At 43.6% G+C, this 22,584-nt stretch overlaps 1 protein-coding gene across 1 annotated transcript in view; it reads left to right on the top strand.

The window, feature by feature from the left end:
* Positions 1 to 22,165, top strand: part of cdh2 (cadherin 2, type 1, N-cadherin (neuronal)) — a 56,331-nt gene extending 34,166 nt beyond the window's left edge. The window contains exons 3-16 of the mRNA XM_079347702.1: positions 837 to 1,057; positions 4,511 to 4,678; positions 5,745 to 5,900; positions 7,265 to 7,409; positions 7,695 to 7,867; positions 9,267 to 9,404; positions 9,888 to 10,073; positions 10,600 to 10,853; positions 11,625 to 11,767; positions 12,854 to 13,087; positions 13,858 to 14,091; positions 14,342 to 14,481; positions 17,858 to 18,022; positions 20,632 to 22,165. Of these exons, the coding sequence (XP_079203828.1) occupies positions 837 to 1,057; positions 4,511 to 4,678; positions 5,745 to 5,900; positions 7,265 to 7,409; positions 7,695 to 7,867; positions 9,267 to 9,404; positions 9,888 to 10,073; positions 10,600 to 10,853; positions 11,625 to 11,767; positions 12,854 to 13,087; positions 13,858 to 14,091; positions 14,342 to 14,481; positions 17,858 to 18,022; positions 20,632 to 20,838 (2,564 nt within the window). The 3' untranslated portion in view covers positions 20,839 to 22,165. The remainder of the gene's footprint in view (positions 1 to 836; positions 1,058 to 4,510; positions 4,679 to 5,744; positions 5,901 to 7,264; positions 7,410 to 7,694; positions 7,868 to 9,266; positions 9,405 to 9,887; positions 10,074 to 10,599; positions 10,854 to 11,624; positions 11,768 to 12,853; positions 13,088 to 13,857; positions 14,092 to 14,341; positions 14,482 to 17,857; positions 18,023 to 20,631) is intronic.
* The last annotated feature ends 419 nt before the right edge of the window (positions 22,166 to 22,584 follow it).

The raw sequence follows: 22,584 nt of genomic DNA, 5'->3' as shown, positions 1-22,584 counted from the left end.
GATTGTCGGGGAGGGTGAGGGGGGGGGGGGGGGGGGGCTGCCAGGAAAAACATAACTACACAAAGAGATCACACAGTGGAGATCTTGGTGTTGTGGTGGATGTGTTTGTGTGTAGAAGCTGCCCTGCCACTCACTCGTAACCCGAACTGGGGTTGTACCACGGCCACCGTAGCACCCAGGAGACTCGCCCCCCCCCTGTGAGCCAACCTGTCTGCGGCCTACGTATGCGTGCACGACTTTCAGTGTGTGTGTTTTTCTGTGTGAGCATGCCATTGCTGATGAAATAAACATCACACGCGCGTACTTCTGTCTCAGGAGGAGCAGAGGATCGGTAGTCATCCGCGGAAGGCAAGCCTGTATGTCATTGAGGACAAAGCTAGCATGCGATGGCCTGAGCTGGGGAAAAAAACCCAACCCCATATTTCTCCAGCAGAATTTAACGTTCATCCACCCTGTATATATATTTCTAAAGCCAAGGCAGTGTAGACAGTGTAATTTACACATCTGCTTTTAAGGTAATGCTTTGGGCTTTTGGATTCTTCTTTAATAGCGCTTGAGGGCCACGCTTCCTTTTTTTTTTTTTCTTTAGTTTTTCTCTCCCTACAACTCCCTCCTCCACTGCACCTGTTTTGAGCAATACCTTTGGGGCACAGCTTGAAGTGAATAATGTATGAGCGCGAAGGAGAATCAGAAAACCTTTGTGGACCCTCTGACTGCATGTCTGTCTGTCTTCCACCTCCATTCTCTAACTCTCGTGGATTTTCTTGTTTTTCTTTTTTTCTCATTGTTTGGCTTCCTCCCCCCAACCTAAATCTATCTGTCTCCTTCCATTGCAGTGAGGTTTGTTGACTGTGGCCGAGGCGATCTGGTGAGGTTCGAATGCAGTAACCCATCCGACTTCCGGATAGAAGCTGATGGAGTGGTTTATGCTGCCAGACGTATTCAGCACTCTAAGCTCCCTGCGTCACCGTTGTTGATCAAGGCCAGCGACACCAACACTCAGCAACAATGGGTGACTCAAGTCAAGCTGACGCACCGCACTCAATCCAGCCAGCAGGTAAAATAAACCTTAACCACCTCCATAAGATTTCAAGCTTGTTTGTTGATTGTCTGGCTGATGTTACCGATATAGAAAGGTGGAACGATCAATTCTCCCTTCGCCTCAAATAACTTACACTTATTAGGCACACTGCACATTCACAGATGACTAGTTCCCTAAATTGTAGCAGGTGTTTCCGAGAGACTGGATGGATGCTCGCTAATTAAAACTTAATGTGTCAATTTACTAGCAGCACAAACATAGCGAGAGGGGTAGCAAGAGCAGATGCAAAATAGCTCCTCATAAAGTTGATTTGAGTGAGCGTGCCTCGTCATTGGAAGGTTATTGCCTTATCATCCGAAAAGCTACGCACCTCTTTCGGAGCTTTTGGAAGACAGGAAGCATCTGTCTGAGCTGCTCTGACCGTTCCACTGGACGTGTGCTGCAGTCATCTGCAATTAGTTAGGATGACCGTGCGCTCACATGTGGACACTGTGCCTGGCTGGCGACCGGAGGAATTGCACTCACAGGTCCTATTGGTCTGCATCATAACCAGGAAATGAGAAGAAGCCCTGTTGTTGTTGTAGTGCTTTTTTAACTGCAGTGCCAGTGGATTATGTGATCCTCCTTAATGAATAAGGTAATATCTGTTTACAGGGCTGATGCTAACACGCGTGCTATTTAAAACTCGGTGCTATTCTCTCCATCTTTACCCATTCTGTCAGCTTAAAAGTGAGCATTTCCATCCATTTGTAAATAATCATGGCTGTCAAAGTGCCGTCTTAATGAACACCCCTAAATGTAATAATCATATTTGTTGTACAAAGAAAGCTGTTCTTTTTTTTTATCGGCATAATACACTAAAGCAAATGGTCACAAGTGGCCATTTCTAAATGTGCAGCGCAGAAGATCATCTCCGAACCTCGGGTCGTATTTTATGCTGGTGTAGATTAAAAGTTAGGGCTGACAGTTATGTGTAGTTACAGCGGGCTCAGAGGTCTGCTGGGCAGAAATTAAACGTGTAGCCAGTAATGATTCCGTGGCTTTGAAAACACCATCGTTACCCACTGACACTCATTAACTATAGGGACTGCTGCAGGTATGTGATTTTAATGATACCATCAGTCACTGTTGTCGGCTGGTCAAAGGCAAGTGCACAGTTTTTCCTGTGCAGCTAAACAAGTCACAGGAGGTTTTTCAAAGTTTTCAACTAAAAGGCAGAGGCCCCCCCCCCCATTTTTGAGACGTGTTTACAAATAATCAGCTGTGTCATCAGTCGCTGTGCTCAGATCTGTATCCGCAGAGAGCTCTCGGGTTTGCCCTGATTTGTCTGTAATGAAATCAGCGATTGACTTTCCTGTATCTCGCACGTTTAGGAGGTCATGAGCCGCCGTCTTCCCCGCAGCATAATTATTGTCATGAATCATCACGCATCTCTTAATCACATCAGCGATTACATTTTTTTTTTTTATTAGTCCATGAATGTAGCAGCCTTGGGGGAAACATTTTAATCAATGACAAACCAAACAATATCCTCATTACCATGAGAGGGACACTCACGCTCACTATCTCCACCTCTATTCGAACCTCAGCTCGCCCGTAGTCCGCAAGGAGAAAACATTTATATACTTAAACAAAAAAAAACAAAACAAAAAAAAAGCAATCCTAAAGAGGCGAATACACACACGCCTTATCCTCCCTATACGCCCACAAACACTCAGGCCATCACTCTACCTAACGTCTCCCTGGACTCTAAAGATGGAGGGCGGTTCACACCGTGTGGATAGGTGCAGACCCCCAGTGCTCCAGAGATAGATGCATGTTGTGCCGAACAAACTCACTATGCCATTCATCATTCCAGACACAAGTTCCAAATAATTACTTCTCTCACCCGGACCCATTTTAATAGGGTAATAGATATTTCTGAAGCATGCTCCTTTACTATCTGTCTGCCGCTCTGAATAGCCAATGTGTGAAAGCTGTATAATCGGATTTCAAACATGATTAGTGGAATCTCTGTGACAGCTCCCCAGATGTTAGAAGAGGGGAGAGTATGGGATGTGGATCACATTTTAAAGGTGCTAAAGTGGTAATTAATTTCTATTTGCATAGGACACTCTGTAGTGGCGTGTGGGTCTTAACCACCTCGCAATAATCAATGTTCAAATGATTTCAGGCAGAGAAGGTACTTCAAGGGACTTGACCGTGCCGTTCAAATCCCGACTATCATTCATTGACATTGACAGATTTTACATATTGTTTTTTTTTCTTCTGTTTTGCTTCCCGTCTTGTTTTGTTCAAGGTTATTTTAACTTTCCCTGGCACTACTTCAGTCTGCTCAGTCTCTGGAGCAGCAGAGGCAATTTGAGCCATCTGTGTGTTTAGTGTCTGGCTTGCAGGTACCATCCTCCTTTGTTTCAAATCTCATTCATTACAGCAGAGGGAGGATGGCAGATCCATTATGGGAGCTGCTCTGTCTGTGTAGGTGCATTTTATCAGGACATAAGAAGAGGCCCTGCCATTTAAAGCAAAAGCAGTGCTGGTGTTGTGAGGCTGCTGCAGTAGCCACACCAGAAGCGCTTCATGGCGTATCATCACAGGATGTGCTGTGGATATTTTAAGCTACAAAGGATGTCATAAAAGAATGAATGGTTTGATTGAACGCACACTTTAAATGGGAAGTAAATGACATTTGGAAGCGCTTATTAGGTTTTGTTTCCTTTTTTATCACCACTTCAATTTCCTCAAACCAAAAGTGAAGGGCAATCAATCAATCGGGAATAAGTAGCGAGGCGTCACTCGAGCATGTAGTGCTGCGCTCCAAAAGTTGTAATGGCGACATATCGTCATGCACTCCTTGCCAATACATGCATCAATGCAGATTTAACCGCAAAGCTGTAGTGGTGGTTTTGAAATGACGATAAAGCCAACAGACGGCAGAAAACCCAAACTCCATGATGCACGAGAACAAACAAGCATCGGTGAGAATCATACGTCTAAAACACTACAGCAACACGCCCAACCTCCGTCTACACTGCAACAACAGCTAGGCTAGCTACACAGGGCCATTGTGCGCAATCACCCCAAAAAAAATACACTTACAGATGAAATTTCCATCAGCTTCTAAAGAGATCGAGAAGATCACAAAATCACTTCTATGCATTATTTGTGCTGACTTGTGCCCTTTACGGGTCATTGATAACAAAGGCTTCATGAAGCTGCTCAATAGGTTTGAGTCACGCTCTATAATCTACTCTCATCTGTTTATTACAGAAACTGCAGATGCAGATGTAAAGCAAAAAGTGAACTAGTATTCAAATAAAATCATAGTTGTATCCAACAGAGAGTTTTAAGATTTGAAAAAATAGCAGAAACATTCCTAGAGTAATGCTCACAGCTAAACAAGTGAAGGTGCATTATTCGTATAGGAGCACTACGCAGCTTTTGAACAATGTGATTTTCTTTTTCCAGTTGCAGGAAGGCGCTGTCCCTCCAGTCTCGTCCAAGGATTTAAAGGAAATATCCTTCCCATCACGAAACGTGGACAGCCAGCTGAAACGCATGAAGAGAGACTGGGTCATCCCCCCAATCAATGTCCCGGAGAACTCACGAGGCCCGTTCCCGCAAGAGCTGGTCCGGGTATGTAGTGCGCGCTCGCACACACACACACACACACACACACACACACACAGACACACACACACACACACAGACACACACACAGAACACTCTCAGAACTTGAAGGAAAATATATATTTTTTTCTTGGCATGAAAACCTTAAAGGTCCCTTCTGCCCTCAACTCCCACTCAGAGGTCACACGCATCAGGCTAGGGCTTTCAACAAAATGCTTTGTATTTACAGCACTTAGCTAAAGGTCAGACCTCCTTTCCCCGCTGTAATATTTATCTTCTGTTTTAGAGGGTGGTTGGAATCAATGTAACCTGGTATTATTTAGAGACAGAGAGAAATCTGAAGCGCTCACCATCACAATAGCTCCTCAGCAGACTGTTGAGATATTACACTCCTTTTATCTTGGCTCAAGGACACACACACACACACACACACACACACACACAGCTCCATTCATTTGCATCAATTCTGTGGTCCGGGCTGGGTGTGGGGGTGGCTGACAGAGGACAAGCGATACCGGGGACAGCTAAGAACTCGATCCTTTTCAGCATATTAAGCCAACTTCCTTACCGAGTGTTAAATCCTGTACATGCTATTTGTGTGTATTACATTTAATCCAGCCATATTAGAAGGGATGTTTCTGGGCTTTAGCGGATGATATCTGAATGAGGAAATGCTCTGTTTGCTCAGTGAGGATTCAGGGGGAAGGTACAGAGAGTCTCAGCTTACATGGCAAGCAGAATGGATAGCAAAGCCAAGACATGACTTCAATACTCCACTGACATATCATGTCTTTTTTTATTATTTATTTTTTTTATAATGCAACATATTTATGACCCACAAGGCTCAAGAATTAGTCAAGAAGTTTGTCTGTAAATACAGATTTTCTCAAGCAATTAAATAGAAATTAAAAAAAATAAAATAAGAAAATGATTTGATTGAAAATATGTATTTCTCATACACTGTCGATACATAGATTAAAGAAATAAAAGGGTATGTAAAGTGGTTGGAGTCTGATGGGATATGGCATGGACCACTGTGATAAGTTTAGTGAACCAATCTTTGCACCCACAGATCCGGTCGGACCACGACAAAAACCGCTCCCTCAGATACAGTGTGACAGGCCCTGGTGCTGACCAGCCCCCCACAGGTATCTTCATCATCGACCCCATCTCCGGAGAGCTTTCTGTCAACAAGCCCCTGGACAGAGAGCACATCGCAAACTTCCATGTAAGTTACACATTCTGTTTGAATTTCAAAACGAGGCCGTGTTTATGACTTTGACATGTTGTTTCCCTCGTTCTCTCCGGCCGTGTTGTTTGCTCCTACCAGTCGGCATGTGCTTCTGAGTCATGTGTTGCCCACACAGTCTCCTCAGACACGATGCAGACTGGGGTCTCCCAGGAAGTCTGACTGATCCGTCTGAGAATTTGAGGATTTAACGCGATCTTCTTGAGTGAGCGTTAGATGTATTATGATATTGATATTTAAGTGATTCTTGGCTCTAAATTCAACTTGTTTTCTGCTTTATATGACTTGAGGTTGCACAATACAGTATTCATTATGTATTCATGTATATTGTATCGAACTGTGGGGTACGTACAGAATACCAAGTCCTTTGAAGAACACTGGAACACAGCCTGTCAATCACAAATACATGCTGCTTCAGTTCAGTAAATTCTCAAGATGAAAATGTAGAAGTATCACTGAGTTGAAATCCTGTTCGAGGCACTAACCTTGTAGTTTATATGCAGGAGAGATACACTTGAAGTGCATACAAATGCATCAAACCAGAGTTGTTTTTGTCGAACAGAAGTGAACCTGTGCTGACCTACTGTAGGCAACAGCATCTTCTCCAAGAGACAAACATCAAAACGCAGCTAAAAGGCTTATTTGTTGTCGACTCCTGCAGGTATCTTTCTATATCCTGTCATTTGCTTCTCATTTTGCCTAGCACGTGATTAATTTTGTGGTGGGAAACTCCGCTCACACACTGGTCTGAAAAGGAAGAATTTCACAAATGTTTGCTCTTATCAATAAAGTGAAAGGTTTTCAGTGAGGTTCAGTCGAGGTTATAATTCCCTTTCACTTGTAAGGTCATGATTTATTTCAACTGCAAGTTCTATTCAACATGTCTCTAAGCACCAGTGAATCATTTTTATATCATTCCTGTTTGTTTACATCTTTAGGGAAATTGCATGTAATAAAAAAATCCCTGTTGATTAAGCCAAATTTGCCAAGATCGATAGTTTACCTCTAATCCCCGGAAGTTGTACATTGTCAGTTCAAGACGACTTAATGGCAAGGTTGGTAATGTTTAAAAACTAGCATTATTTTGAAAGTCGCCTTCCCTCAGTGCTCTGTCTGCACCCATGACGGATGTTCTTTGTTTCTCTTTCAGAGCACATGAATTATTCATTTCTGTCAGGACATTATGTGTTGATTAAGCTCAATGTTTTAATTTAAAATCACAGCCACGACACCCATTAACGGTTTGTGAGGTTAATTGTGTGACAGCCGTTCAATATGTGACATGTTTGTGACATGTGCGTCGGATCAGTTGTAAAGTCCAGATGTGTTTGTGTTTCCCGCAGCTGAGGGCTCACGCAGTCGACCTGAATGGCAACCAGGTAGAGAACCCTATTGACATTGTGATCAATGTGATCGACATGAACGACAACAGACCCGAGTTCACTCATCAGATCTGGAACGGCACTGTTCCGGAGGGTTCCAAGCCAGGTAATGAAACCGCTTAAAGTCAACACCGCATCACACTATATGTGCAGCTGATCGGCTTCACGCTGCTGTGTTGGCAGATCAAACAGCATTGATGACGTTCCTGCGGTGCCCACTTTAACTTTTCTTCTGCTGTATCAAAGCGATCCGGGATATTTTTATTTCACAATGAAGAACACTGGATGTCTATAACGTAGAACGTTGAATGTCTGAGAATTGCCAATAAAAAAATGGTTACAAAAGAAAGCTCATATAAAAGTAGATGCATCTTGTCTGTCTAATCCACAGGAACTTTCGCTATGACAGTAACGTCTGTCGACAAAGACGACCCCAAAACTGCAAATGGGATGCTGCGCTACAAGATCCTGTCTCAGAATCCAGAGAGTCCAACCTCTAACATGTTCACCATCAACAATAAGACCGGAGGCATCATCACTGTGGCTGCAGGACTGGACAGAGAGGTGATTGCACCATGCTCTTTCTCTCCTGCTTTCTGCCCTGTGTTTCATTCTCTACGTTTTAAACATTGATTTGTCGCTTAGCTTTCATCTTCTTGACTCTTCTTAAACCTCAACGTTTACACCATTCCACTCCCCATCTCATTCACAGTGGTATACAATTATGAGCATTCGAGTAAAACTTCCTTTAACAAGTCCTTCCATTACGTTTAATAATTGTCTTCTTTGTTTGCTACTTGTCGTACATACCAAATATCCATTTTCCATGTTTATATAAATGGGCTGAGCCTATTTTAAAATGAGATAACCAAACACAGCTTGAGTGTATTTGCTTTTATCCAGACTGTCTGAGACCTAATGAACCAAACGGAATTTTTCTGATTACCGACTAAATGAGAAGTAGATTTGGACTGGATGTTTCACACTTATTTACCCTTACAAGGAGGCAGTGTGCATCACTGAGCAGCTAAATGTTTCTCTTCCTTCAGTCATGCCCCCTTTCTGTCTCTAAAGCTGCAGCTTTCCTGTGGATTGTCTTTCTCACCATTCCCCGTCCTATAAATGCAACTATCTGTCATTTAATTGGATCGCACAGCTTTCTGTGAAGAGGGAAAAAAAGAAAAGAAAAAGAAATGATATAGCAAGCCAAAGCCAGTTGGTGCAATTCTAGCGAGGGCAATCTGGCTAGGTGGCTGCTCAATCACGTCTGCCTTGGGGCCGCCGTTTTATGTTCGCCAGTTGCCACCATGAAAGTAATTTGCCCTACACTCATTACCCAGCAACTGGTCCGTCACCGGAGTGGCTTTTAATGCAAAAAGAGTCATTTGTTAGCTTTATGATAGTCTCCAAAGCAAAGCTGCAAGTTTCACACATTCAATAGCAGACACACATCCCCCACAGAGTAAGACCTCCCAGATTGGGCGACTTATGTGCATTAAGTGACTTGATTAGAGGAGACTTTCAAACCTTTTTGCACTAAACAGAATTGGTCTAGTTTTACGTCCTGTTTATTTCAAATTATAATGATCCCTTTTTTCTTATAATTGAGAAAAGTCGGTTCTACTCCATGGTTCTTTCCTTGACTCTAGTTTGTAGATTTTAGCTGCATTATTTAGACAGTTTTTGAAACTACTCTGATTTTATTTTCCCAGCTGAGGAACGGAATTTTACGCGACACCTTTCAATATTCTTTGTTAATAAAATCAGTACTTGAAAATAACTAGACGGGAGTTATTTTTTGAATCGCATTAAATCATCATAACTTTCCAAATAAACTGCCAATCAGTAAGAAAATCAACTTTTTTTTTCTCCAAACATGGCTACAGAATTCATCATATTCATCAAAAAGATGGAGCAATGTTTTTTTCATCCTATTTTTGCATGCTTTCCCTTTTGCTTCCAGAAAGTGCCTCAATACACGCTAATCATCCAGGCCACCGACATGGAGGGCAACCCGATGTACGGCCTCTCCAACACAGCCACTGCTGTCATCAGAGTCACCGACATTAACGACAATCCTCCGGAGTTTACTGCTGAGACGGTAAGAAACAAACTCATCTGAGACGTCAGTTCAGCAATCTGTGCTGAAGGAAAGCTCCGCATGGGCCCCTGTTTTACTCCGCCGTCGAAACATGCACTGAACCGTCACTTCAGCTCACTTACCTAGTTCTGCTGGCCCAGCATTTCTGAAGCCATACAGATATACAAGTAGCCAGCCATGCGTGAAGTGTTATATCCTCCTCCAAATGTTGACACATGCAACTACGGAGATATCTGCCCGAGTGAGAGAGGCACTTACTGTGCTCGCGAACAGCTGAAATTTGTAATGCCACTGTTGTGCTATCAGGGGAGGACAGGGAACGAGATGACCATGACGACATGATAAGTTACCTCAGATGTCTATTTACCCGAGATTGGTCCTGCTGTGCTGTGCGAGGCGGGGTGCGGGAGTGTTTTCCGCTGCCACAGCAGTATCACTTAACAGCTCGCTCCTCTTCTCTATGTTCATGGTTTATTCATGCAGTTTTTCGGAGAGGTGCATGAAAACCGTGTGAATGTCATTGTGGCCAACCTGACGGTGACTGACAAGGACCAGCCCAACACGCCGGCATGGAACGCCGTCTACAAAATCACCGGGGGCGACCCCACCGGCAGGTTCTCGGTGCCCACTGATCCGACCACTAACGAGGGCTTGGTAACTGTCGTCAAGGTAAGATCCGCTCTTCTCACTCCACCCACCACATCATCCCTCGGTAGACGTATTAATGCCCTACAGAGAGGGTTGGCTCTGAATGATGGTCTGGCTGGTGGAATACTCCTGAGTGTTAATTCTGATATATGTTAAGGGGACGATGTGAGATGATGTTTTGCTGATTTAAACAGGAAGTTAATTGGCCCACAGTCTTATTAGTGGTTTGAAGAATAGTAGCATTGTGTGTATAACAATTTCCTGGGAGCCTTGTTCTGATCAAATTGAACAGACTGACTTTGTCAGCTGACCACAAAAGGATAAAGTCTCTTTATGTCTTCCCACTGTTCATTGTGAGCGTTCACAAAAAGACTTTTCAGGCAGGAGAAAGCCAAAGTGTTAATTCATTGCTTTCTCACCACTTTCACTTCATCAACGACATGACATGATTTCCTTTTCGTGTAATTTATGCCGCATTGAGATGTGTGACTCTCTCTCTTTGTGCACTCGTTCTCTCTCTCTCTCTCTCTCTCTTTTATTTTTCCAGCCCATTGACTATGAAATCAGCAGAACATATGTGCTGACAGTGGAAGCGAGGAACGAGGTCCCCCTGGCCAGAGGAATCCACTCTCCTCGTCAGTCCACTGCCACGGTCTCCATCAGAGTGATAGACGTCAACGAGAGTCCTTACTTCGAGCCCAACCCCAAACTCATTAAACTGGAGGAGGGAATGTTGCCCGAGTCGACGCTGACCACCTTCACTGCACAGGACCCCGATCGCTTCATGCAGCAGAGCATAAGGTCGGTTTGACAGGAGCGAGAGTGACATTCTGTGAACTGTTGCAAACCATCAAAGGATTCCAGTCTTGTTCGAATATGTGAATTTATCTCCTCTGGGCCTCTGAAGATGAATTTCCTCTTGTTCTGTCTCCTTAATCACCCTGCACAGATGTTTATATCACACATTTAGCTAAATTAATTGGCAACAACAGCAATGAGGCTGCTGGTCGGTTTGTCTTTGATTCTGGGTGAAACAACGGTGACATAATAGGTCTAGATGACTTTCTGCATCACTCCTGCTCAAATGAAAGTATGCAGCACTCATTTCTCCTTCTCATTGTTTTTGAACAAGCATTTCTCCCCCCCCCCCCCTTTCATCACCAGACGTCTTGCCTCACAGCTGTTTGGCCGTGGAAGTGTTTATCTGCCTGAAAACAGTCTGTGTGAAATGAGCTAGCTTTGTAATTCCACGGTTTGTCCTACAAATTAGTTTGAGCTACTGATAACAACAAGCTGGTTCAGGCTCCCCTGTGAGGCTGTTCGCAAAAGTTAGAATAATTATGTAAAATGTGCGGCGTCTTAAATATTTATTTCGTGTAAACAAATAGAAACAAATGCTTTTTTTTTTTTTTTTGAGAAGGAAGAGCAGCCTGACTGGAAATGGAGAGTGAATTCTCAGAGATCTTGTCCGGCAGGGACAAAGTGAAACCTTTCCGAGCATGATCACGACTCGCATAAAAATCAAAATAAAGATTATAAATCCTTGTGTTAATTATTGTTTTCTTCTCTCAGATACTCAAAACTCTCCGATCCGGCCAACTGGCTGAGGATAGACCCAAACACCGGTCGTATCACAACAATTGCCATCTTGGACCGGGAGTCACCCTTTGTGAAGAACAGTTTGTACAATGCAACGTTCCTGGCTACTGACAATGGTAAGTAACCGTCTTCAGCGATACTGCAGTTGCCTAAAATACCTTGTTGAGACGCCGTGATGCACACGTTACATGGTCTAGGTGTTTTTTGCCGTGCTCTTACACAAGCACTCTGTTGCAAGCCGTCATTGTCAGAGCGCTCAGGAGGAGATAATGCTGCCTTTTTCAAAAAAAAAAAAAAGAAGAAGAAGCAGAGTGGAAGTCTAATATAGTCTTCTCTTAAAGGTCAGTCTAAAGCTAGAACCACTTTGACTCACTCTGTGATGTTTGTTCCTGTGGAAGGCAGTGCACAAACTTTTTTTTTTCCTATCAGGTGAAAAATACTATCTAAGTTACAGCCACAAAAGACTTCCTCCATGCTTTGAAGGTCAACCTTGTACCAGGCACCTGGCATGTCTGCGACACTGACCACCTCAGTTTGAAGGTTAATGGGCTGGCAGTCCCGGAGCCAGGCAGCATGTGGATATATTCACCTCTTCCTGCACTGGTGGGATTTACCTCTGTTCAGGTTTACCCTGTTCTGTGGAGCATAGCTTAGGCCAATAGGCTTAAAAACTCTACCAATAAAGAGGTTTCTCAGCATTAATGGGTCAGGATTGGATGACTAGCTCCTTTGAGCGTGGCCTGAATGATAAAAAAGCCTCTTAGCTGAGTGAATACATAGAGGAGCCTGAGAGCAGCGACAGTGGGCTCTGTTTGTCTGCTTTAGTATTCCCATCCCGTGTCCTTCGTCAGGAAGACGTTCTGTGGACACAAACACACACACTCACTCACACACACACACACACACTCCCCAAATGTTCTGATATCTCCCTTTTTTCTGTCTCCCTCCTCACTTGAGATTAGATTTTCAGATCAGTATGCAGTTTGGATGGCTCTTCTCCCATGAGAGTCAATAGCTGTTTAGAGTGTCTTATTATGACGCGAAACTCGAATGAAACGCTCCATACTTTACTTTTGTCAGTCACACGCATTATGGCAGAGAGATGGAATTTCAGCAGTATAAATTCCAATCTGTATGTCAATGTGTAAAACCCCATTCCTCATGAATATGTTTGTGTGTGTGTGTGTGCGTGGCTTTTGCAGGTGTACCCCCTGCAAGTGGAACGGGTACCCTCCAGATCTTCCTGCTGGACATCAACGACAACGCTCCAAAGGTGTTCCCTCAGGAGGCAGAGGTATGTGAAAAGCCAGAGCCAAACGCCATCAACATCACCGCACTGGATGGAGACCTGAACCCCAACGCGGGGCCATTTGCCTTTGAGTTAGCCCACCGACCCGTGGATGTGAGGAGAAACTGGACCATCACAAGAATCAGCGGTAAGACACGGAGCACACAGACCGCTATCTGTTACGCTTATATGAAACGCTCGCATGCAGTAGACTTCTCTTCATGTTATGTTGATTCCACTGTTTGACCTGCACAGGCCTTTAGCTGTGTGTTTTTGTAATGAGATAATAAAGGAAGGGACGATGACCCTCTCAGCGTTTCTCAATAACTGGTTGTAATCATTTGAGGGGAAAAGTGTTTAAAAGAACAAGTATGATATTACAGAGAGGTGAGGTGGAGCTGGGGCAGACAGTGGGATATATTATACTGCCATTAACAAACAGTGCTTAATTGTTTATGCTAATTTGAACCAAAAATACGAGTCGAAGGAAACCATTTGTTTTGTGTTAGCTGTTCGACAGTGTGACTGGAAAAGCAGTGAATATGTCTTAATAGGATAATAGCATTTGGATTACAGCTACTGGGAATTTAGCCTAAGCAGCATTATCAAAAGGTATTCAGCAGATTTATAAGCTCTAAATCTAAATCCTGACCATGTTTTGGATTAGATATGCTGATGCAACTTCCAGGTATGAATTCACGCTGCATATTTGTGAGTGTAATCGTGCTGCGAACAGGGTCTACGCACAAACGAGACAAACTCCCGAGTTTTGGATTAATCCCTCCTGAAAGACTTCTCTGCTAAAGAAACATGTTCTTCTAATTTAGTACAATGTCGATCTCTGCGTTAGCTCTAACGAGGAGCTGTCGCTGATCTCGCTCTGATTTTGTTTCCTCCTCCTCCTCTGGCTCCTCTCAGGCGACTACGCTCAGATGAGCCTGAAGATCGGCTTCCTTGAAAGTGGCATCTACGAGGTCCCCATCATAATCACAGACTCAGGCAACCTGCCCATGTCCAACACCTCCTATCTGCGGATTAAAGTGTGCCAGTGCGACATCAATGGAGACTGCACTGACCAGCAGCACATCATAGCTGCCGGTCTGGGCACCGGCGCCATCATCTCCATCCTCCTCTGCATCATCATCCTCCTAAGTGAGTGTCTGGGTGCCTCTTTTTTTCATACAGCTCATCACACGATCACACAGGGATTATAAAGACAGCTAAACATGATCCGAGGACTGAAGGATTACCAAAAAGGATCGCTCCGATCAGGCCCCCATCCAAGCTCTAAAACACGGGATCCGATTAGACTTGTATGGAAATATGCAGCTTGTTATGATTACTATGATTATTTTTTAATATGAACTCTTTCTCTCTCTCTCTCTCTCTGTCTGTCTGTCAGTTCTTGTTCTGATGTTTGTGGTGTGGATGAAGCGTCGGGATAAAGAGCGTCAGGCCAAGCAGCTCCTCATCGATCCAGAGGATGACGTTCGAGACAACATTCTCAAGTATGATGAAGAAGGTGGCGGAGAGGAGGATCAGGTAAGATTTAGACACCTTTCACTCTGTAGCCATTTAAAAGACACGAACAAGCCTTTCTTTTTCTTTTTTTGGTCTGCTTCTTAAAACTACCAATGATTCCTTCATTATCCTCATTTTGAAGATTAAAAAGGGATGCAAGGAAAGTCATCTTAATAGTGATCAAAGAGTATGAAACAGCAACAGCTGGATGTGGGAAATCTAGAATCGATGCGAGTGAGCACATTTTGTTCCAATCAGCTCTGGAAATATTGGAGCTGATTCCTCAACTGGAACTGTCTCCTGCTTGTGCACACAAGCACACAGTGTAAATGCAGAGCCACAGGCATCAATAAAGCCACCTCGCTGTATCCCCCTCCACTGATCAGACACACGCAGACACAAATTCAATTGTCCTAATGACCCCTTGTTAGCAGAATGGAACCATTTTTATTAGAGAAAAAAAATTATTATTCCAAATGGACTCGTGTCTCGCTGCTAGCAGAAGCGCTGCAGAGGCTTAGGTACAGCAGAAATGAGCAGGAGACCCCGGTCTGACCCAGCACAGCGCCAAATTAGCCTCGGAGACTTGTAATTGGTGAGCTGATGTCATTTAGAGATAGACATCTGCTGTGGCCGAATAATGAAGCTCTGTCTAAGGTAACAATATGACTGGTAAGTCATTACTCGCATCAGCCTGTGATTAAGCAGGAGGGAGTCGACCTATTGTGTATACACACATCCTCACTTTAACACACAAAATGCACTAAAGGTTTTGTCCAGCACGTTTAAAAAAGAAAAAGAAAAGATGTAACGCCCCTCAAAGCCAAACAAGCTGGTGCAGCAATTTATTGTGAGAAAAACAAGCTTCCATTTTGAGTGGCACAGAGGAAGGCAGGGCGCCTGGGAGAAAATGGTCTTGTCTGCCGAATCAGGCGAGTCAGCGCTGGGTAAAAAATGTCCCTTTTCTTTCCCAGCGATGTGGTCTTTATAATGCCCACCTCTGTTCCCCCTATCTCCCGCAGGGGAGGAAATTGAAGTGTCAGACCATTGGACGCTCTCAGAGTATATGATTTTAGTTGCCACTGCCATCGCCCTGGTTTGTATTGGCTCGCGAGGCACTCATTTCATCAAAAGCAGACAGCTGATCAGGCACGGCTGCACAGACACGAGGAGGGGAGAAAAAATGATGCAGAGATAATAGCAAATAGAGAAGTTTTTGCGCACAGGTTCACAGGTGAGAAAAATAAAATGTAAGACGGAGATGAGTCATCTGCTTCTTCACATCACCTCCGAATCATTTGATGCACATTAACCTCAGACAGTGTGGCTTCGCAGGCGTGCTTTGAAAAAAATGTTTTGATTTGTTTTCAATCCCACACAGTAAGTGAAACAAAAAGAATCAGACCTGTTTTTGTAGATACTTCAAGTAGCTCCTGTTTTTGCATCTCTGTCAGTTCTGGTTTATTGTAACCTGGGGGTATTTTCGGACCCATTTCAATCAAAACAACAACAACAACAAAAAGTCAAACAAAAGGTATTAACTGCTTTTTGAATCACAACCACGAAACCTGAACTCGGCCTAACACGACAGGAGACAGGAGTGACGGCAAATCTGCTATTTAGCCTTCTAGCTGAGCGTTGGATGAGATGGTAAACATGAAGCTTAACTTGGCAAAAGACAAAAATATTTATTTTTATGTTTTATTTTCTAGTTTGAGGTTTTTTTATGCTAAGCTAGGCTAAGTGGCATTGCACTGAGCAGATCAACATAAAACATTTGATGTATTCATGAGAAAGAACAACCATCTGCATCTGACCCTTCACTGTCAGCTTTATCAACATGCTGGGTTTGTTTCAGGGCAGAAGTGAAGTGAGCATGCTATTAGCGTTCAGTTTGAGTCCATCATAACAAAGGAACCCTATTCACCGACGTGAAAGAGTTGAAGTCCCTCTTTAGACTATGTCGTCTTGCAAATGCGTTGCTTTAAAAGCAGTGTGCTCTTGTTTCTTGCCCTATTGATTTATTTTCCTTTACCGAATGAAATCGCTCGGCTATATCCTCCCGACAGATAAAAAGTGCGTGTAAGGCTTTGTGATGTTCACTCTTCCATTATCGAATGTGGGTCATGAGAGCCAGGGGCGGCCGTTTCAGCGGGACACTGTATGTGTGAAGAGTCAATTCCCTGAAGCGGGCTGGTGTGTCATTAGACCTTCCTGCTTAGTTCAGCCGTTATAAGGCTCCGTTGCAATTCCCGTCACCAACTCCTGACCCCTCCGGTGAGTGACCTCGGAGAAGGTCGAACAGGAAGTCACATTGGAATGAACCTGGGATGATGGATAGCATTATTGCGTGATGTGCGATGTGCTGTGGTTCTTTTCCTGCTGGCCTCGGGGGGGTTTACTGTCATTCTCCATGAAAATCAAATAATACATGAATAATCAATGTTTTTTTTTTTTTTTTTTTTTGAAAGTGCGAGGCGATACGTCTCGGTACAAAGTTGTGTTTGTCAAATGTCCGTGTCCTTCATCATGTTGGCATGTCTGGGTTTCTTTGTTTATCTTCACAGGGTTTCTTTTTATTCTCATGTTTCTTAGCCCTTTTTTTTCTTCTTCTTTGGAATAAGTGTGTGCGCACGGGTGTGTGTGTGTGTGTGTGTGTGTCGGAACATGTGCAACTGAGCAAAGACAATTTTCAAGGGGGATATTAGAAATGGATGGATTACCGAAAATCTTCTAAAGAGGGACAATCCATCATGCACGCTTATTAGGCACACACCCTGATTCTCCAATGGAGTTTTCTCCATCATATCTGCTGTCACAGAGATACCATCCCGTCACTCAGCTCAGGCAAACTCCTTTACTCTCCTCCTCCTTCCCTGCCCCATGACTTTGCACAAACTGCGAGTCATTCAGGTTGCCTTGGTAATGTTAATAGGATTAGCAATGACTTATGCATATCCACCATCCCGTGTCTGGGCATTGATTAGAGCAAAACAGTCGCCTGCACATCCTTCCTGCAGCACACTGCACAAGTACAAACAGTCTGCATCGTATGATGTGGTCCTCAGCCGCCCCCCTCGGACCCCCTCAGTGCCGCCTCTTTAATGTGTCAAATTGTCCCTGGGCTTGTGCTTCACAGACGAGAAGATTAAAGTTTCCCCTCGTGTCCCCCCCCCCCCCCCCCCCCCCCCCCAAACCCTCGACTCCTCCTGCCGCAGTCGAACTTTCAAATCTTCTCCTCTCAGTTGAACTCCTCTTCCTCTGTTCTGTCCAGGATGTTTGACTTTACTTTTTTTTTTTTTTTTTTTTTGTTCTCTTTCTTTTAAACAATCACACACAGTTTGTGGTCTCGTCACGCTGCTCATTTAACTCCCATCTGTCCATGTGTTCCCCACAGGATTACGACCTCAGTCAGCTCCAGCAGCCCGACACGATAGAGCACGATGCCATCAAGCCGGTGGGAATCCGTCGTCTAGACGAAAGGCCCCTCCACCCTGAGCCGCAGTACCCCATGAGGTCGGCAGCACCCCACCCTGGAGACATCGGAGACTTCATCAATGAGGTAAATAGATGAAAGAGTTCCAGAAAAGTGAGATGGTAAAAAAAAAATGTTGTTCTGCATATTTAGATTCTGGGGGGGGGAAAAAACTGAAATGAAAAGATCAGCGCTGTCACAAGGGTTGAATTTATTTTTAAAGTTGAAGTCTGTATATTGGCCCGCGTCTTGTACAGCGCCTTGTTCTGGGAGGCAAAGAACATTTGGAATCTAATAGATTAATAATAATTGTTTCATCTTTTCCCAGCAGAAGATAGAAAACTTTTCTCCTCTGACATACATCCACTCAGACATGCACGAAGCCCAGAAAGTACATGATGCTAACTCGCTTAGATATAATTGTTTTTCTCCTCACTTTCTACCAAAGTGGAGTTGTAGATGTGTCAGCGTAGAAATCGGAGATGAGAGCAGCAATACATTGGCTTTCTATGGGAGTGCAGTGTTCAGAGTGCCCTCGTTTGCCTGAGGCCATCATTGACTCCAGCATGAAGGGAGAATGTAAAATGAAAAAAAAAAAAAAAACCAGTCATGTATTTTTCACGAGCTCCAACAGACAAGAGTTTCACAGCATTACAAATGGAGCTCTCCTCGAGGTTTTGGACGGCGCCCATGTTTTTAGATTAGAACTTGCTCTCTCTCAGCTCTGCTCCCCCCTCAACCAACCATCTTTCTCTCAGATCCCTTCACACGGGCACCGCTCCTTTTCACCCTTGCAGCGCGTGTCATTAATACACCTCGTACACTCGTCCTAACAGCTGATACCGAGCTAAATGTAACATTTTTTTTCCCCCTCCACTCGATAAAGAATGTTTCACGGCGCACGCCATCTTTCATCACACTTACTTTAAAATTCTCACAAGACCTAAGAGACGTTTCAAGCCTGAGCATCCTGACCTAGAAAAACGCCCCGCAAACGAGGCAACGTCGATCTGTTTTTAGTCTCTGATTTGACTGTCGCTAACGCTCAGTCATGGTAGCTGCGGCGCTCACATGGAGCTGGAATCTGACCTAACTGATAAGGGGGATGGCTGCCAGGGGAGCAGAGAGAGGAGGGGGGGGGGGTCTGATCTTCATCCTGTAATGCGCAAACGCCAAAGAAGCTTGTGGCACTTAATTAAATTAAAGGGAGAAATAAATTAGGCATTGGTTTAGCATAAGGACTTTAACCTCACAGGGGGACAAACAAAGGTCTCTTGGTCTGCTCCCAAAGAGGGGGCTTACATTAAACACAGTTGGGTGACCTCTGTTGGTCACAGGTGGACTAAGTGTGACAAAGCTGAAGTGATTACGCTCAGTGTTTGGCTCTGGCGAGGCTGCAACTGAGTAGAAAAGCCGGAGGGTTTTATTACACGTCTCTTTTGTTATCGGAGGGACAGACCGGCTCCAAAAAAAGTGAGGACAGATTCACAGATTGTCTGCAGCACAGTGCACGATTCAGACGTATTAAAATAATGAGTTTCTGAGCTTGACTAGACTTATGAAAGTGCCAGTGGGGTTTTGGTTGTGTGGGTAGGGGGTTATAACCATCAAAGCGCTTATGGTAATAATGGTACTAAACGATTGATTTATCATATTTCACTCCGAATGATCAGCAGCGAAGCCCTTAGCAAACACTTAACGAAAGCTAACAAGTAGAAAATAACAGCGAAGTGCCTGTGCACTTTAATTCAATCCATCTTTTTATTTGAGAGTATTTCAGCGCTGTAATGGCAGCGCAGAGAAAACTATAAATCTTGGAGCGACTTCCCGATGAGCGGTGCTCTCCTTTCTCCGCCGTTATGTTGCTACACTTCTGTTAATTCATTTATTATTTGTCGGGGAGCTTCAGATGAAGTGATGAGAGGGAGAAACCCAGGCTCGGATCCAAAGGGGTTCATGGCCAAAGCACATCTCCACTCCTAGATTAGCAATCCATCAACTCTCCAGAGTCCCGTTAGGGAATGGTGCTGGAAAATCAATAACAATCCACGAGGACCTCTCATGATGCGATGAGGATTTCTAGGAATGTCGAGCACAATCTTCAAAATAATACCACCCACCCCCCACCCACCAGTGCCATGAGCCTGCAGATAACACACCGAGGCACGCATGCGTGGCACACGCGCATACATCCTGCTCTCACCTCAGCACAGTGCCACCGTTCAAGCAGGAGGCGTGATATGTATTCAGAATATAGACATCCAGATTATAGATCACAGCGTACCAGATTGTGACTACTTAACTTCAGTTTAAGGTCGTCTAATTAGAAAATAGGGCTTGAAAAGAGGTCAGTGTGAAAAAGAGGGGACGATTCCAGTGGTGTAAGCCTGCTGGTCCTGCTTCATGTTGGCTCTCGATCAGCTATCACATGATCCAACATCCCAGAAACCATAACACAGAGGTAACTCTCTGAAACACCACAGTCAGATTAGTCTTCTTCACTGAACAATTGGAGGAAGAAGCACCGACAGGTTTAAGGAAGATTAGCCTGTTTGTGTGTGTGTGTGTGTGTGTGTGTGTGTGTGGGGGGGGTCATGATTGTGTCTCCCTCCTTGCTGCAGACAGTGTTGGTGTGCAGACGTGCTTTAATCTGCTCATCTCACTGTGGCTTTATGCTTTATGCCCTCTCTGTACAGGGTCTGAAGGCAGCAGACAACGACCCCACCGCTCCTCCCTACGACTCCCTGCTAGTGTTCGACTACGAGGGCAGCGGCTCCACAGCCGGCTCCCTAAGCTCCCTCAATTCCTCCAGCAGCGGGGGTGACCAGGACTACGATTACCTCAACGACTGGGGCCCACGCTTTCGAAAACTGGCAGACATGTACGGCGGAAGCGATGACTAGGACACACAGCCACTCCCTGAAGGATGAAAAGATGAAGAAGAAGATGGGAAAAAAAAAAAAAGATGAGAAGGAAAGATTTCTTGTTGATGGACACGTACAGCTTCTGATATTCCCTGAGAGAGTGACAGAACTGTGACAGAAAAGAAAGACAAAACAAACACTGATTCAGAAATATTTTCAAAAACAACCAACCTAGGCTTATTGTTGTAGTCTACGCATACATATGCTTGTTGAAAGCTTAGGCATAGGCTGTGGTCCAGTTTTGGAGACTGTGGGAGAGAACACTGGTGGACTGTCACCACTTGGATTGTTGGTATTGAATGCGCTCAGTTACACTTGAATTTCACAGTACAGAAGCACTGGGATATAATGTGCCTTTTTGTACATTTTTTTGGATCTAAATGATTAGTTTTATGTTCAAGGCTTTAATGGTACTGACTTTTTGAGTGATTTCAAACAGTATGTTACACTCTGGTATGCTTCTACATGCTTTTTTTTCTTTGGTTCTACAATGCTCCTGTTTGTTGAAGAATATTTAAATACAAAGAAGAAGAAATGAAGGATCATCTGTTAGCTTTGAATGGAGTGGAAAAAAAACAGAGAGCAGCACTGTACAGTACGCAGGACTTCTAGACTTTTTCACACAAAAAATTAAAATTATGCAGCTGGTTGCAATTAAAGGGAGTTACGAATCATTCTTTTGTAGCAGATTTTCTTTTTTTTCTGAAGTGATGTAGTATTTTACAAAAACAACAAAAAAACTGTTTTGGTCTAATCTATGTACACTTCATTTGCCTTAGTCATCATCTGATATTTTCGAGTTTTACTTCACTGTAAAAAGATGTGTGTACATAATGTTTTCCTTTTATCTTTTTTTTTTTTTTTGATGTAGTATATGAAAAAGTGCAAAAAGTTCCAAACTTGTAAATGTATAATTTGGACTACAAATTCAAGTTTTTTGCATGTTTTTATCTTTTCATGACAACAAAAAATGAAAAAATGTTGTTTCCCAAATTTATTTACAAAGTGAAAAAAAAAATAAAAAGCTGGGTGACATTACATGTGTAGAAGTAAAGAGAGTTTTTGTATAAAAAAAATAAAAAAAACGCAATGATAAAAATTCAAAAAGTAGTGATCTGTCAGCGCAGCTGTTGAATTTGTACCAAAAAGGGGCTGGGACGACATGCTAGGCACTAATTACTGGATCAGCTTTAAGACTGGAAAAGGTTTTGGACTTCAGCCTTGTGGATAACATTGTGTACTGGAAAACAAATTATACATGTCTGACCCCAACCATCCAAATAAAATGCTAATTTTGGAGCTAAAATCTGCCTCTTTATTTATGTGTTTTTGCTCAAACTCAGCATTGTTGCAGAGGCTTAATTTGATAACGAACTGTGCAATCTATCTCAAAGGACAATAGCTCTGAACAAAAAAAGTCTCTTGTACAATACTTTACTGGAGGGCAGAATAAATCATTTATACTCATTTAACTTTTATTATTTGCACACACTGTGTGAGTAGAAAGCTTTGGGCCTATACATGGGTCTATGGGTGATAAGTTGCATTGCTCGCAGGCTGCGTGGTAAACAATAAGCTCATTCTGTAACACTATCTGCGTTCCTAAGCCAAGCCAAGGTCAGAAGCTCATGGAAATGCCAAATCCATCCAGCACCTGTCTGATATCGGGGATTTGTACTGTAAAGTACTGTAGGTCAGATAGGACTTGACCTCAAAATGAAGGAT

This window comes from Symphodus melops (genome assembly GCF_947650265.1).
Source record: "Symphodus melops genome assembly, chromosome: 7".
Taxonomy (NCBI): Eukaryota; Metazoa; Chordata; class Actinopteri; order Labriformes; family Labridae; genus Symphodus; species Symphodus melops.
Note: the sequence above shows the minus strand (reverse complement) of the source record. Positions and strands in the feature narration are given on the sequence as shown.